The following is an 18,372-nucleotide window of genomic DNA, read 5'->3' as shown; positions in this document are numbered from 1 at the left end:
CGGGTCCTTCCTTTGAGGAGTTTTGTGTCAGGTGCCCCTGAGCAAGGCACTGGCAAAAGAGCCGGAGTCGGTCCCCGGGCGCTGCGCTGCGGCTGCCCACCGCTCCCAGGTGTAGGACGGGTCAAATGCAGAGGACAAACTTCATCCTCGGCGCATGCGGTCATATGACAATCGTGTGTGTGTGTGTGAGACAGAGGACACCGCCACATCCCTGTCGGAACATCGGAGTTAATGACAGCTCAGCTGGCGATAATGCAGCAGCCCTGAATGCTCTAATCCAGCTAGTCCCCTCTAATTCCCTGCCCTCCGTGTGCCGGGTGTCCATTAGGTTAAAGATGTCTACCAACATGCGCATAATCAGGACCAACACAACCGCAGACACCGTGAGAACCGGGAATCGTTGCGTGAGACGGGTTGGCAAGATCGGGATATTCGCAGAGGATTTCACCGGTCTGCTGTTGGTCCTAAAACCACGTGATTGGTTGTGTCACGGATGATTAGACTTCAATATACTTTGAGTACGCCGGTGTTTGTCGGTCGAAAGCGGCGCCCCGCGTCGGGCCGGCTCCGGCGCGGTTGACGGGTGTTCTCGCGTTTCCCGAGCGCCGATCGCGGCGAGAGTCGCCCGTTACGGGGTCAGGGGCGAGAGACCCTCGCGACGGCCAAGGCAGACTCCCAATTGACCCTGAGGCTCGCCAGGCCGAGCGCTGGCGGCGGCGGCGGCGGAACCGGAGGCGGGGGACGCTCTGACGGAGAGGCGAGGACGAGTTGATCCCGTGACAAAAGGCCAGCCTGACTCAACTCAGTCACGGCCACCGCATCTGCCGCCCCCGTTCCCCCCTCCCTCGCTTTACGCCTCTGACTTCCTTCCGTCCGTCTCCCATTATCCGTCGCGGCCCGTTAGCGCCGTCCCGTCGTACTCGCGGTGCAGGGGGATTCACCTTTCCGAACGTTTGTTTTTTTGAAAAGATGGATTCGGTCAAAAAGGAAAACAAGGGATGGACGTCTTTGAGAGAAGTGACGGCCGCCTCCCTTCTCCCCCGTTCGCGTATGAGGTTCCTTACGCAATGACGACGCTCCCCGCAGTGCATGATGAATCGCGGGATCCATTAGAGCTCTCGGCGAGAACTCTGCTGAGCGCTGAGTCTCCCCGCGGAGCTCCAGCGCTCGGGGAGTGCGGCGGCCGTCCAAAGGGAGTCCCTCAGGGCCTTCCCCCAGCTGTTCCGCAGCCCCCCTCCCCCTGGCAGGCCACCACACCAGCCATATGTTTCAGCCGCGTGTTGAGCGCTCGCTTCACCGCGGGAACCGCCTGAGCGCCGCTCATTAGGGGTTCTGCAGCCGGATTCGGACTCATAAGGGGAGAAGAACGAGGCTCAGGTTTAGGCTGGGGACGTTAGGCGGAGGGATGAGGGCCCCTCGCCGTCGGACCCCGTCGTCGGGCTGCCCCGGCGGGGGGTAACGTTATGTAACCGCGGAGGGCCGCTGAGAGACAGAAACGGGAGTGGAGAGACACAGCGTTCCCTCCTCCTCATCCTCCTCCTCATCCTCCTCCTCTCCCTCCATCCGTGCTCTTTTTTTTTTATTTTTTTTTATTTTTTTTTTAATACTCACCCCCACCCCGCCTTTTTTTCCTCCCCTCCTCCACCTCCTCATCCCATCATTTACCCTCTGCTTCTCTGCATCCTCGCCACACTCTCTTTGACTGGTCACTCCCACCCTTCTGTTTTCCATCTCGCCTTCGGCCCCCCTCTTCCCTCCCCCCCTCCCTCCCCTCAGAGCACAATTATTACATAATCACCCGATTGTAATTATTTTAGTTCAATGCGATCGTTTTTGGGTTTTTTTAATCGTTAAGATTCCACAATTATATGTTACAATTGATAATTGAAGGGTACGTTTGGACCAATGTGAGAAACGTTCCGACAAATAAAAAAAAAAAGCAAAGTACGTGCGTTGAGGCCAATAAAGGGCTTTTCTTCACAAGGTGGACGTGTGTTATTTGACCATTACAAGCCTGTGCTGCGATAGCGACATATGGTGAAACAAGAAAGGCAAGCACAGTTAATCATCGACTAAAAATTCCACGATAGCGCCGATCCCAAATAGAAACAAGCCGCGTCCTATAAAACCACACGCGGGGCTATCCCTGCAGCCCATACGCTCCGAGATCATGGAACGTCTTCTCGGGCCTTTTTTTTTTTTTTGTTGTTTTCTTTTCCCCCCGCCGATTCGTCCCGGTACGAAAACATCAACACGGCGAGGGCATAAGTGGATGTGGTTAACGACTCTGTGTCTCCAGGAAAGGATTATCCCAGGACGCTACCAAGGTGAATCAAGCCCCAGGGGGTAGGAGGGGGAGAGAGAGAGCAAATAAGACCATTAAGCAATTAATTGATCATCGCGAAAGGAAGGGGGCAAAGCAGAAAGAAGAGTTATGGCTACGGCGGGGGACCTCCGCACGCGGCAGCTTTCATAACCAGGCTGCTCCTATAATAAGGCGTCTATTCCTGCACAGAAGCGGCGAGGGAGCCGAGTGAGCGAACCCAGTGAGATCACACCGTGCGGAAGGAGTCGGGAGCGCCTAAACTCAGCACCGGTCCCCCCCTCTCTCCCTCTCTCTCTGTGTTCTGCTCCATCTCTGGACGGGGGCTCTTGCGTAACAACCGCCCCCCCCGCCCCGCCCGCCACAGTACATTGGGCTTATCCTTCCCCTTTCTTTGCGTCGTGCAATGCGTCAGCGCTCGGCGGCCGCGGACAAACACAACAGGACACGCAACAGACGGATGCGTTGGCGGGAGTCAACGAGCCAAGGGGCCCGGGGTGCACGGCGCGCAGGGTGGGGGGGGGGGTGAGTGACTCCGCGGACCGTCATGACCCCTTGACCGGCGAGGGAATTAGGGAGACGTAATAACGGCGCAAGAGAAACAGTGCGTTGGAGCGTTGTTTCAATAATGTTAATGACAAAATAAATAAATAAATAAAAATAATAATCTGACGCCGAAATGGAATTCTGCATTTCTCTTTGTAGTCAAGGAATAAGAAACGCGCGCGCAAGCGCACACACACACACACACACACACACACACACACACCGCTGTGTCTTCCTGTCATGTTTCAACCCACTGACACATACAAACACAGAAACAAGGACACTCACACACCCACACCCACACATCAGTTTCACTGTCATACATATCGACTTGACACATACTGTATATTACATAGTCAGACACACAAAACAAAGACACACAAACTGTACTGGACGAAAAACACAAGGACACTCATACGCACACACACACACACACACACACACACACACACACACACATACACACACAAATACTTCCACAATAACAAGACGATGTGCACCGACCCAGCCACACACAAATTGTCGTAAGTTAAAGCCATTGTTAAAGCCTGACTGACATTTAAAGTGAAGATAATCATTCCAATGTGTGGAGAATCACTGAGAGAATACTGTCCGTAGAGGAGAGTTAAAGGGAAAGACAACAGGGGAAGTTTAACATTTGAAATAAACACATAAACAACATTACACACGGGAGACACGGGGACCAAACGGAACAGAAGTCGAGATTAAAAATAACAAAAAAGGGAAACGCAGCAGGAAACTGAGCTACTCACACCGAGCACCCCGATGAAAAACAAAAGGGCTACGAGCGAAAACAAACAAGACGAGACGGAGGGCGAGAGGCGAGGTGCCGCGGCGACACACGGTACCTGGTGGAGGGAGACGAAGTGAACCCAGAGTGCTCGGCTCCGCGGCTTTTCCCAGAATGGCTGGCTTCCCTCCTGAGTCACACACTCTTACGGGGGAACACCTGACATTCCCGACTTAGAAACACACACACACGCACGCCTACTCACACACACCCACACACACTCCCAACTAATAACTGCTGACATTCCTGGCCCCCCTCCACGAACTCAGAAATGTCACAGGAGAGCGGAACGCTGGGTGTCTGGCTGCCGTCTGCCTCAAAGCTCACTGAGGCTCCCACACACACACGCATAAGATTCCCTCTTGTGCGCGCACGCGCTCGTGCACGAGCCGGGGCGCGCACCCACATAGACAGACACACACACACACACACACACCCGCGGCTGTGTCAGTACGAGCTTTCCCTTCTCACTTCTGGTTCTGCGCTGTCGGCGTAGCAACCACGCTTCCCCTTCCCAGCCCTGTGCCGTGAGCCTTTCTATTTTTTTTTTTCTTTTTCCTCCACTCGTCCCCCCCTCCCTAAATCCCTTTGCTAAACCAGGGAATGCCTCGTCTGCCAGCGTGTGCACCCCCGCCCCCCCGTGTCGCAGCTGCAGAAAGACAAGGAAACATAAAACATAATAGTCTCTTAAAAAATATATATATTAAAAAAATAAAATAAAAAAATGGCCACTGATTCTTCTATCTATGCATGGAGCCACACACACACACACACACACACACACACACACACACGGTCAACGCCAGATTAGCCGCTAACCTACTTGTGGTGCGCAACCTCCCACGCCCCCACAGCCGCTATAAATACTCCTCCATCCGTTCTGCTCATTGATCCTATCTGCGCTGCAGCGCCCGGGGACAACTGTGAAGCTCGCAGACGGACTTAATGAAGGCGCTAACAGGCACGGCACCCGGAACGCACATTACCCACAATGCACTGCCCGCACCGCGGGGGACGGCAGGTGAGTCACAGAGGGGACCTGGAGGCGGAGCCGTCCGAAACACCAGAATAGATCACAGGTTAGCGCGGACACGTTAACGAGGGAAGGGGACGTGACGGAGGAAGGACGGGAAAAAAAATTATAAACGGCCTGCGCTCCACCTGTTGATGCTGCGTTCCACTGAAGTCAGAACTCGGAAAAACGGAAAAGTCCGACGCAGAAGAGCGCAAAGGGACGTGCTGTTTGAGTCGGAATTCCCGGTCTGAACTGCGGGGGGAGACCGCTTCGGCCGAGAACCAAGTTCCCTCTGACATAGATCGAAACTATTAGGTAGTTTTATCCCCTGTGCAGACGCTAGAATTCACAAGAAACACACACACACACACACACACACACGTCTGTGTTTTCCCCCGAACTGAGGCAATGGAACCGATTTAGCTCGGAGGTGGGGACTCGGAATTACCGATTTGATTTCCGAGTTGCAGTGGAATGCAGCGCTAGCTCTCCAGGCTGCTGAACGCACCATCACACACGGTGCTCGACTGACTGCAAAGACCTCTACTCCCCTAACACACACACACACACACGCAGCTAAAACTCAACATTAGTCACACACAGGTTCACAGGGGAAAACAAACCCCACCTCCCCAAAACCCACTCGGTCACGTACAATTCCCGGTTTTTAATTTACGATGCACACCTGAACGGGCACTGAGTCACGCAGCAGCTATAGAAGTTTCCACAGCTCTCTCTCTCCGACTTACTGCAATAAAGGAACCTTAAAAGTCAAAACAAATCTCTCTCCCTCTCCCAACTTACAATAAGTACATTTGTTATTGACATAGACACGTCCTTGTTCGGGAGTCTCTAAAAATGAAAACCAAGTCTCTCTCTCTCTCTCTCTCTCTCTTCGGTGACATCGCCGTGCTATTAGCGGAGAGGGAAGACGGGAGAGCCGCAGCAGAATTCCCCAGCGAGTATGTACCTCGCCCCCCTCCCCCCACCGCGTCCCTCCTCCCCCGTCCCTCCTCCCCCGCCTCCCTCCCCATGGCAACAGCGGCCGAGCAGCGTTACGCAAGAGGATGAGGCTCTGGCAGCAGGAAGTCTCACACACACACACGCACGCACACGTGCACTCACACACACACACACACACACACACGCACGCACACGTGCACGCACACACACACACACACAACTTCTCCTCCTACTCATCCTCCTCCTTCGACTCCTCAATTCCTCACTGCCCTCTGCCTTCCACGTATAAATTCATTCTCTCTCTTCTCCATTGTAATTAGGAGGAGCATTAATATTACATAAAGACAATAGTTAAAGCTTTTTAAAAAGATATGCTCCGTTTCTCCCTCTCTATTATGGTCCCAGTTTTTTTTCTTTCTTTTGTGATGAATATATTTGTCTCTGTATACATGCCAAACAAATTTAATAAGGAAGTGGGAGGCGTTCATCAGGCGAATGATTGGCTCACCGGTTGGAAAATTAAAAAGAACCAAAAACAGAAGAAGCAGCAGCAGCAGCAGCTGCAGCTCTCTGCGCGGTCGACAAACCCGAAAAGCCTCCTCCAGGCGAACACTTGACCCTCGGAGCAGCGGGAGCGGAGCCCAAACCTCCCACTACTGACAAGGCAGCAAGTCCACACACCTGCCCCCCAACTGCCAGGACCCAGTCTGCTAAGAGGCCGTGAACCCTCTGACCCTGATAGGTAGGTGTGTGTGTGTGTGTGTGTGTGTGTGTGTGTTGAACATATCGACCTGTCCTCGCCGACCCTGAGACACATTCCCGGTGACTCATACATCCGTTGAGGGCTTTCCATCTTTGACCATTGATCCGCTTTGGAGTCAATTGCCTCTGAAGCTTAGGTCTCCACCATCTCACACACACACACACACACACACACACACTAATAGGCTTGACTATTTCTACAGGTCATTTACTTCCACATGCCATCAATTTTCACACACACACACACACACACACACACACACACACACACACACACACACACACACACACACACACACACACACACACACACACACACTCGTAAGAACACATGATACGACGGCGCAAATGGAGCGTGTCGTGCAGCTACGCAGCGAGGGGAACGGTGTTTGTGAATGAGTAGGTAGAGGCTGAGCCCCTCGTTGTTTTTAAAGAGCCCGACACAGAGGAGGCTTGTGCTTGCCGAGCTGTGAAGGGTCGGCTGGTTTCTGTAAAACCCCCACAGTTTACACGCTGTGGGTTATGGCCGTCTGCTATCTATTCAGGGCTTTACTTTCCACTGCAGCCCGAGCTTACTGGCCCTGCTCCACGGACCAGGAGGAGGAATGAGGCCCGTACATGCCTACACAAAGGCTTCGGAGTCAAATAGATTTGGAACCATGTGGCGAGGCAGATTGGGTAACAACATATTTTAACCAGAAACATGCAGAATGTTTTAGCTGCTGCACCAGTGGCAACTGTTGTCTAAACAACGGCAACAGTGTCCACACACACACACACACACACACACACACACTCACAACAGGGTTGGTGCAATTTCCTCCAATCATCTCAAATGGGTTGCCGCGCTGCTAATTGCACAGTCAAAGTGGATCCCCCAACAAAAGAGAAGAAGCGTCAAACCCGCGCAAATAACAGAAAAAAGGCGAGCGTCGTAACTCTTAAGGCACCCCGCAAACGGTGAAATGCACGGCAAACTGCGCTGCCACGCAAATAGCGTCGAGGTGCGCCGGTGCTATTTAAACCGAAATAAATGAAGTATTATTCATACATTTGGTGCAAAATCGGCCCCTTTCTATGCAAATGAGCCTCATTGGAAAAACGTCCAATTCACTGACATCGGCGCTAATAGCCACATGCAGTTAGAGTGTGGAACAGACCAAAATAAAGAGAGGCTCTGATCAGGTATATGCTCCACTGATCAGAGCATTGAAAACTGTCCACCCCCCCGTTAGGCGGAGACACCAGTGGGGTCTCTCCATAACGGGGTCTCCGTTGCATCCCGTTGGTTTCTGAGACAACCACCCCTTCGGGGCGCTGGACAATTCTGGATGCTCTGGTCAGCGGCGCATATACCCGATCAGAGCCTTTATTTTATTATTTCATATCTTTTTTTATTTCGTATCATAAGCGCAAACAGGACAGATAGCCCCAGAAGGGCCGGCTGACTCTCTAACTCACTGCCAGGGCTGCCCCCGTTAGTAGACGAGTCGAATTATCAGTCGGAAAGCCTCCAGTCGACCGAGATTCTTCAAGTGGAGCAGTCGTTTTTTTTCCCTCCAGTCAGTGTGCGTTACAATAACAGGACAAAACAGATAGAAGTTTACAAAATGCACAGGAATAACATTTCAATGGGGAATTAGAATTAGATAATATACTTTTATGTGTGATCAAACAAGGCCCTCCGTGCACCCCGATCGCCGAGCCCCGCTCCTCCATTATTTTCTGTGCATCACGCGCGGGGAGGGCGCGATCGGGGAGAGGGTCACGGAGAAAGTGTCCCCATTACGCACGGTTTCGTTTCCACACCGTTCCATACGCGGCTGTTTCGTTCCACACGGAGACGTGAAATAACCGAGGGCGGCCGCCTAGCTCGCCTGTAGGAAGAGGTCGGGTACAGCCCTACGTAGTCATGCCGCCAATGCTCCACGGCTCCACGTCTGGTGGGCCGCTTCTGCTCACCGGACAACGTGGTCGAAAGACGCATCGCCTCGTGTCGAGGACGAGGCCACTCGAAGGCTCGGAGACGCGTGGTTTTCCGGGTGTTTGGACGTGGGGGCGTGTGTTTGCGGGCGTGTGAAAGCAATAAAGGGATTCCGCTTTCAAACAAAGCACACAAGCACGTCAAGGGGGCGTCCAACACAGACAGAATTAAGATATTGACGTTGAATTAATCATGTGCTGAGCCATTAGGTCGTAGCGGCTAACTGCTGTCATGAATACTAATGAGTTTCGCAAACAGACGCACGGAAGAAAAGCGGGCGGGGAAGCGGACGGCGAGCGCTTAGAACAGCCGAGCGATCGGAGCGCCCGATCCCAGACGACCGGAGCAGACAAATGTTGACCGGAGAGAGAGGAAAAAAGAAAATTACAAATTAAAAACCCAATGCAAAAGCCCGGCAGCGGGGAAAACACAAGACTCCCAGAGCATGCTTTGGCTCCCGGCTCAGGGGAGGGTCGGCTTCGGGGCGTCAATCGCTCCCAGGGCGCCGTGGAGAGGCGGCGGAGGGAAGGCCCCCGTCCCTCGGCCGCCCTCCAAACGTTCTGCCAAGACCTCAATGTTTAAAATAAAAAAAATAAAAAAAGGAATATCCAAGATAAAAAAAAGTCATTTAGACAGGCTGTTTCATTTGAACACGGGGACACGTCAGACATGTATAATAGGGCCTAGGCGACAGCCACAGTACACATTTAAAGCTTATGGTGCAAAATCCAGTATCTACAGATAATCAAGGAGTATTACAACAACATCTCCGAGATCAAAACAAATAGAACTATTTTTCACAGAAAGAAAATGTTATTTGGCTGTTTTTTATTAACAGACAAATAAAATACAAGGTGTGTAAAAACATTCACAATAAGCCTCTTAAACCTACACTGATAATGCCGTCATAGAAATATATTCACTCATGTTCAAGAGCGGGAACCTCCGTTGTGTTTTCGACACGTTTCAACCTCTAATTTGGCCCCTGCCATGATGAGTGCTCTCCACCTCCCAAATGATTTGTGTGGCCAAGACGTTTGGAAAACGCGCCGAGGCGGGAAAGAAGCGTTGGTTTGTGATCAAATCCAACCTTCTCCGGCGCACGGGGTCAAAAACATTTCGCCCCATCGCTGCGCTACCCATGAAGCGACTGCACCCGGATTCACCGCCCACGTCTCGTGGAAACCGACGCGACCGCTTTGCGATGAGGTCGGAAAGAATTATGACGTGACAAAATGTCTTCGCCATAATCGCGCCGGCATCCCCAACGCGGCGCCGGTTCGCTCCTTTCATCCAATGAAAATAGAGCGCTTACGGTACAGCTGGTTTGGACAATGCAGCGCCTTTTGTGTTCAGCAACGGCACAAATTCCAAAATGAATCCCCGACGATTCCCTTCTGCGAGGAGCGCTCCTTTTCCCCCTCCTCCCCTTTCCTCCCCCTCCGCCCCCCCGCCGTGCAAAGTCCAAAACCTCGGTGGAGGAGAACTTACCGACTTGTTTTGACGCGAAAACTAAACGAGCTTGAAGAAGTCACAGGAACATTTTAAAGTGTTTTCAATCTGACGTCGAATGAATCAATGATTACGTGCTGGGCAATAAAAAAAATAAAATAAAAAATAAAATAAAATAAAAGATTGGTCCCAAATATACAGGGTGAAAAAAGTAACTCAATAAGTAATTACTGGAGTAGTTTGATAGTAAACGATGTATACTTTTCCTCTTTCCACCTCCTGATCTTTCCAGTGAACTCATTTTGGCCGCCACATGTTCCCCCTCTCCGTGCTCCCCCCGCCAGGACGCGAGGCACCTGCACACCGAGCCTCGCCGCTGCTGTTTCCGTGGCAACCCCTGCATCGGGCCAAGCTTGTGCAAGCCATCAGGCAACGCCAGCGCCGCACTCATTATTTGTGCATGCGCTCAAGCACGCACAGCTGTGCACACATTCGAATACGAAACTTGAACACACACACACACACACACACACACACACACACACACACACACACACACACACACACACACTTTCTGGATGGAAGATGTCAGCTCTACTGGCTTACCAAAGCCTCTCTTTTTAAATTCCATCGCCAGCGTCCCTCCCCAACCTAAAAGGAGCCCCCCGGGTGTGTCCTAACAGAGGCAGGTTTTATTCAGGGGCATTTCCCTGCACGCGCACGACGCAGGAGGCCTCCGCGTGTCACGCTCACGTCTCCGTCCAGGACAACGTGACATTTAAGGCCCCCGGCTTCCGCCGGCGGTGCAGCTTTTTTCTGCTGCTTACGCAAGTGGCCCGCCCTGTTTTCCAGCCCTTTCTCCTCGCTGCTGCAACAGACGACAACGCTCACCTTTCTAAGTTGCCAACACAAATTCCACTCAACCAAGGTTCCAGGAAGTGGCACTAAAGTCCAGGGACCGCAATGCACACCTGTGGAGGGAAAAAAAGGAGTGTGTGTGTGTGTGTGTGTGTGTGTGTGTGTGTGACAGAGAGACTCTAACGAGGAGGTCGCTATTCGTTAGCACCAATTTAACTCAGTCGGCCTGAGCCCTTCACCGACGCTTTAGCTCGAAAAGTTTCACCCAAAATAATTAGACTGATGGGATGGCGGCTCTCGTTACCGACAAGCGCTTCAGCAGAGCAGTGGGGGGAAAAAAAAAGCGCACACACACACACACACACACACACACACACACACACACACACACACACACACACACACACACACACACACACACACACACACACACACACACACACACACACACACACACACACACACACACACGTCTTTGGCCACCAGGGGGTCATGGGCAAACAGAGTGGGCGGACATCTTGAGGTTGAGACACAAACGTCAAAACGCCGCCTCGGCTCAAAGGATCCCGGTGGTGGCGGCAGGTGTGCGCAGGACGCCACGACCGCTCGCTCGAGGGTCGGGGGCCAAGACATCTGTAGAAAAATGTGATTGTTTTTGTGTGAAAATACATCACTGCCTCCACAAAAGCGACGAGAGCAGCCGGCAAACAATGACACACACACACACACACGACTTTTCTCTCTGCACAGGCTGGTGGGTGGTGTTAGCCTGGGTATTAGTCACCTCCATCTGATAAACAGCCAGTGTTTGACAGCCATTCAAACCGAAAGTCTGACTGGAACAAAGGGGTTTCAAACGCACGCGAGGTGGGAAGAAGACCTCCGACACGCAGAGAAACAAGCGGCAGAACCCGGCGTGGAACAAACTCTACCGAGAACGAGCGCCGTGGAGATCCAACTCCTCGAGGAAAGGAGAAACCGCGTCTAAATGCAACCTCAGGAACCCCGACACCCCGAGTGGTGTCTAATTACCTGAGCGAGCCGCCGTCTGAAATCCTCCCAAATTAGCCGGCTGACAAATTGCTTTCCTTAAGACCAGATGTTCCCAGGTGTTCGGGGAGGATCCTCGATCCGCCGTCCCGAGGGCACGCTGATATTTTTTTCCGGCGAATAACCGCCCTTCTCTCCAGGAAGAGGGCCTGGAGTGATTTAAAACACAGCCATTTCCTCAGATACACCCAAATAATTGCAGTTCACACCAAATGGAAGAAAAAAAAAAAAAAAAAAGCCACAAGCCTCTTTAAATTGCCATGAGCTCAGGCCGGACCCCCCCGATAATCATATTTTCCGCCGTCAGGAATATACTTTGCGCGCAGTTTCTGAACTACGGGCCCAATCGGCCCGTCAAAAAAAAGAAAAAAAAAGAAAAGAAAAAAAAGAAAAGGCCAGGCCAGGCCGCGGCGAGCGAGCGCTGAAAACGTGCGCTTCTTTCCCCCTTGATTGAAAAGCAGGAATAGACATTAGCCCACATTTCGGGGACGGTGAAGTGAACAGCGGCCTCCCATTCAATACCATTCTCACAAAATATGGCAGTAAAAATTCCATCTTCCCCCTCGTCCCTCCCTCCACCTCCTCCTCCACCCAAAGTGAAAGCTTCTCTGAGGTTGGCGCTCAGTTAAACAGATACCCCTGTGCTAGTTTCAGCCTGTCATGTTGTAGTTACTGTTGCTAAAACCCCGGGTTATTCCTGCCTCTGGGAGAGAAGTTCCCTTTGTGCGACTCTTGCTCCACACACACACACACACACACACACACACACACACACACACACACACACACACACACACACACACACACACACACACACACACACACACACACACACACACACACACACACACACACACACACACAAATTTGACGGTACAGTACGGAAATACTGGTTTGGCCGCCTCGACGTGACACAACATGTAAAAATCCATCTGCGGGAGGCGTGAGCGTTAACCCTTTCTCTGCCGTTCTCTCGCCGTGCGGAGGACAAATTGGGGGAGAGGAAAAAAAAAAAAAATAGTTTGATAAAATGGTCCAGTTCTTGTGCGGGCGGTGGAGGCGTTTAGCCGCAGGGGGTTTGGTTTGGGAGGTTTAGCCCTGACCCTTACCCCCGAGCCGCGATGAAGAAGGGGATCGACCGTGAGGTCACGGCCGGCGAAAAGAGGCGGCGTAACACCGTGCCGACGAGGCGGCGCCACCCCGCGACCCCGACCGCCCCGGGGGGCTTCCACCGTCGCCGGGGTCAGATCGAGCCCAAGCGTTTGCTTCACCGAAAAAAAAAAATAATAATAATAATAAATCAAATCAAATCAAATCAAATCAAATCAAATGAGAGGGTTCGACGAAGCCGGGCAAGGCCTCGCCGTGCCGCTGGATGCAGAGAACCACAACCGGGTGCGCGGATGGACTGGTTCCAGAGGACATCAAAGGTCACGCTGGACACCAGGACAGGATTCGAGGGGTTTAAGCGTCCTGGACACCTGGACGTGCGACCGGGACGACCCCGGAACAAGTGCCTCGACCGGGCACGTCTTTGGCAACGCTCGGTACCCCCCCGCGGATGTTTTAATTCGTTCCAGTCGGCGGCGAAGTCAAGGAGCCGGTCATTACCAGGAAACCCGGCGTCTGTTGATTTGCCGGAGACCTGAGAGGTACGGGAGGTAGCTGTGGGCTCAGGGTCTGGACACCATCAAGCCTGTAATTCTGCGTTCAAACAGGCCCCGTCGGGCTTCCGTTGCCAAACCCTGCTCCGCGCGGCCCCCAGTCAAGCTGAGCGGTAAAAAAAATGTTCGTTTAAAAAAAAAAAAAAAAAAAAAAAAAAGGAAAGCTGCCGTACGGAGGGCAGAATTGTCGAATTTCCATCCGCGTAAATCCCAAATCTCGACCGTCAGCGTCTCCCGGGTTAATTTCAACAATACACAAAGACTTGATTTAATTGCTCAACTAAGCAGTTGCAGTTTTTTTTTTTTGTTTTTTTTTCCCAGTACAGCAAAAAAAAAAAAACAATTAAATAATTAAACAAATAAATAAATAAATGGTTGAACAGCAGGGAGACGCCACCTTGTTCTCGCTGCCATTTCTTTATGGAGTAAACATTTTCCACCTTGTTAAACCCCCTCCCCCCCGCCCCATTCACAGCAGCCACTTCCCCATTTAACACGTAGCCTGTTCTTTTTTTTTTGGGGGGGGGGGGGGTTACCAGACACGCTGTGATTTAATAAGATGGGAGGAATGCGGAGTGGGCTCCTATAAAGACAGGTATTGCAAACAAGTCTGGGCATTTTCAGGGGGCGCCGCGAGGAGCAGGAAGGAGTCGGAGCGATCGAAAAAAAAAAAAAAACAAACAGTCGCAGAGATTGATGACAAACAAGGACGAGGGCGACCAGAGTGCTGCCGCGGAGAGGGGCGGGGGGCGGGGGGAACCGCGGCAGAGAGGGTGGAGGGCCCTCCCGTGGGCGCCAAGACACTTAACAAGAAATACGGGAGCGGGGCCGGGTATTGAAATTCAATAAAAAAAAAAAATGTTATTGAATTAAGTTCAAACCGGCGGTCCGGCACGGCTTCGTGGACGAGCAAGGTGCACGTAAAAAATAAATAAATAAATACATACATAAATAAATAAATTTGGGAGGAATCAAAAGAACAAAAGATTCCAGTCACACTCGTGGAAAGCAGACGAGGCACATGGTCTTCATCAGGGCCGTGCACGACCGTGCAGAATCTTTTTTGTTTTTTCTTGTTTCTTTGGGTTTGTCTGCTTTTACGGCCCCGACCAAATACCATTGTTGCCATAGAGTTCCAAGAAACTTTGGCCCTGTTCAAAGTGGAGATGCCACCATCGCTTCAGCGTAAACGAGCCAGAAATAAAAGCCATGACTAAATGTCAGCCGGAAAAAAACGTTTTGTTGTTGTTGTGATCTTTAGCTCATGCTATTTTAAAGAGGAATATTTTTTATTTATTGGCTATGACCCTATCTTTACGCATGTATATATTTTTTAACAATTCTACAATGACTTGTCAAAAATGTTTTACGTTTTAAACTTTTTGACACATAGATTTTAATGCACATTCATACTCAGAGACCTCTCCTGCTCTTTTTTGTCACCCCTTTGTATTATAAGAAACAAATGGGAAAGTAACCTTCAAAGTAGGTCGTCAGTGTGGGAGGCAGTTCAAGGATTCCAGGATTAACACGCTGATGTTATAGTGAATTAATTCTGAGACCTGCAAATGAACGGGAATGGGGTTTTGAGACTCGGCTTTCAAGTCCTCAGTCGTTTGTTTGTCGTCGCCCCCTCGTAACGAGTGGCTGAGCTGCGCGAATTAAACTCTCCACGCCGCATAAGGAAACCCTTCCAGTTTGACTACTTTTGAGATTCCCCCTCCAGCTACTGAGGAGATTATGTGCATCTCTGTAGACTTCAACGTCCACAGTGTGTGTGTGTGTGTGGGGGGGGGGGGGGTGCTTGGAGACCAGCTGTTTGAGAAAAGTAAACAAAAGACTTAAGGAGAACACACACACACACACACACACACACTATGTGTGTGTCCAGTAGCACATTGCGTCTCTATGTGGAAAAGTGTGTCAAGTGATTTTTTTTTTTTTTTTTTTTCTTTCCACAGGAATGGGGAGAAAAAGAGGCGAGGGAGGTCCCCTCGACATGGCTACTGGTCGCCACAGCGTCTCTCTCACACACACACACACACACACACACACACACACACACACACACACACACACACACACACACAGACACACACACACACACACACACAGCTCAGGGAGGAAGTGGAGCCTTCCTCTGAACCAGCGCAAATCCAAAATTACATACAGCTGCAACTGTTTGAGGTAGATGTTCATGTTTCAAAGCTTTTTACTCGTCACATGCACAGTAACACCGGTGCAAGGTGCAATGAAACGCAGAGCGACAAAAAAAAAAAAAAAAAAAAAAAAAAAAAAAAGAGAGCGAAAGAAGAAAACATCCAAGATATACCAAATTTAATACAATTCCAAAAAGGAAATCTAAATGAATGGCAACTCCAAAAATCCGAAAGAGCGGGAGGATACAGTACACTGTACACAAAGTGAAAATTGTGATGTAATGTGCATTGTTGGCAAATAAATATGAAATATATCACGTTTCTGCACAGATGTACAATGGACATGACATGTACAAGAAGTACAGAGTAAAGTGAAAAATAAATACAAAATACACAACATATAAACGATATATATTGAGTGTAATAATTTGTGCATTAACAGTATTTAGCCTGATCATTGTTATTTTACAGACTAGGTGGCGGCCTGGAGCGCTGAGCATCATGTGATGCTGGCTTCAGGAGGGGACGCCAGGAGAGTCGTTCTTAACGCCGCAGCTCGAGCATGTGACAGCGAGCTCCAACGTGAGCACATCCTGCTCAGAGTCAAAGACGTCTGGCCGCGTGTGAAACATTGGGTCAAAGGTCACGACGGCACGAGTGGGAGGGGGGGGCGGGTATTACAAACGTAGCTTGGGAGGACAGAGATTTTTATTTTTATTTAAGTGAGCATGAGATAAAAGGTCCGAAAAAATGACATCAGACTCGACCTGAATGTATGGAAAGTGATCAATTGAGAAGAATTCATCTTGTTTTAATCCAGTATCTCTGTGTGTATAGTTTTATTTAAAAATGTTTTTCCATGACGTACGTTCTTGTATCCTGTTCAAATAATTGTGTTTTCGTGTTATCCGAAAATTTAGGGAGACCGGGGACACTTACAGCAATGTTTATTCAATATGATACCTTCCAAATAAACCAAATAAAAATGAATGAAAAACACTACAGCCACATTTATCGGAGCCCAAATACTGTCAACGCTGTTCGGTCATGAATCCAGTAACACTGTCGTACACGACCAAAAAAACCCTAAAAAACACCCGATTCACCCTGGGAAACAGCACCAGGCTTATGTAGCTGTGGGTCCTCCCCCCCACCTCCTCCGCTGGGCTGTCTGACATCATAAAACTTAATAATTCATGTTGTTTGTTCAAGTCAGCGCTAACGCGCCTACGTGTTAAAAGGAACCGTGAGACCGGGCTGGTTGCAGCGGCGCATTCTACAGCCTGCCTCGACGTGGAATGCCAGCGTTGCTCGCGCACGCACTCGGTGCACTGCGTACGCACACATACTGTACATTCGTACGCGTGTGCCGGAAACGTGCAGATCTGAGGCGCCGAACGTCCGTCAAGCAGCATGAGCGCGTCAAAGCCCAAGACAAGCTCTGCATCAGCGCGGGGAAAGGGAACAAGAACACAACTTTGATTGTGTCGCGCGTCTCGCAATGCAAACCGCTGGCATTCGCGCGCCACACCCCTTTGAGGAGGCTCGATCGCTTAAACAATCTAGGGAAAAAAAACAAAAACAAAAGGCAGTCGGCGAAGCCCTAGACAATATGCATTGTTGGTTCATCATCGCGCGCACGCACACACGCACACACACACCTCTCAATGTCAATAATCGACAGCAAGGTGATTCATGGGGGAGGACGGTGAAGGGAAGCGAGGGAACGAGGACCAACACCCGTCCTCTCCCCTCGTCCACTTACCTCGGGGCGTGAGGAGCCAATTATCCCGCGTGGGCACCGATTAAAAACCCCATCGCACTTGTCGGACCTAAATACTTTAAGCGGGCTGCGAGCTTTGAGGCCCGGAGAGAGAGACGGACGTCGATGTTACTTGTCACGGTCTCGGAAAACATAAACTTAAAAAAGACACGAATTGCGGGAGACAGTCGGGGCGTTCTCTCTCTCTCTCTCTTTTTATTTTTTTTTTTAACGATGCGGAAACTCACCTTTGAGATTCTTGGGGTTGTTCTGCTTGGTGCGCGGCATCTTTTCGGCATCTCAGTTCACAGGTGCATCGTGGAGCGGGCGGGAAAACGTCAAAGATTGAAAAGGAAGGGAGAAGGGCGGCGGATTCCCGACCTCAAGGAGAACAGATTCCACCCGATCCACCTGGTCGCTCAGGTACGCTCGCTTCAATACATCTGCAGGGGACGCACATGCACACACACACACACACACAAAGTCTGTGTCAGCTCAACTGGAATCAATAACCACAGGAAGGTGTGTAGTCTCCAAAGCAGCCGGGAGCACCGCAGCGCTGCCGACGACTGAGTTGGTTCCAGGTTGGACCACCAACAACTTCACAACAACGCTCAGCTTCGGTTTTTACCGGGGGAGACGTTCCGGGCGCCCGGTCGTTCAACCCGACCTCCGCTCCGGCCTCGGCTTTCTGCCGCGCCGGTCCCCGCGGCGGCAGGGGGCCAGGCTTGACGTTCGGACCGCCCCGCAACCCCCCCCCGCGACGAGTTTCAAACTGGACGACCAAAGGTGCGGAACAACGAGGTCCTCGGTGTGAGGACGCTCGGGGCTGCTTCGGCGGATCACAGGCGACCGGCACGAGGACAACGCGGACACCCGGGTGCAAACTCGACGACGTACTTGAGGGGCTCGGGTTAATTTGGGTATAACGCAAACCCCGGCGTGCTGAAAAAGAAAGCGTGTTTTGAAAGGCGGGGGGATGTTCAAGTTAAATGCCAGAGAAAACCTCAACCTTTCAAAAAA

General features: G+C 51.0%; 1 protein-coding gene across 1 annotated transcript in view; it reads right to left on the bottom strand.

The window, feature by feature from the left end:
• hivep1 (HIVEP zinc finger 1) overlaps positions 1-17,690 on the bottom strand; it is a 42,977-nt gene extending 25,287 nt beyond the window's left edge. Inside the window, exon 1 of the mRNA XM_080007335.1 lies at positions 17,598-17,690. Coding sequence (XP_079863461.1) covers positions 17,598-17,637 — 40 coding nt within the window. The 5' untranslated portion in view covers positions 17,638-17,690. The remainder of the gene's footprint in view (positions 1-17,597) is intronic.
• Positions 17,691-18,372: the final 682 nt, after the last annotated feature.

Source organism: Zeus faber, assembly GCF_960531495.2.
Source record: "Zeus faber genome assembly, chromosome: 1".
NCBI classification, from domain to species: domain Eukaryota; kingdom Metazoa; phylum Chordata; class Actinopteri; order Zeiformes; family Zeidae; genus Zeus; species Zeus faber.
This window is presented reverse-complemented; position numbering and strand designations above follow the sequence as displayed.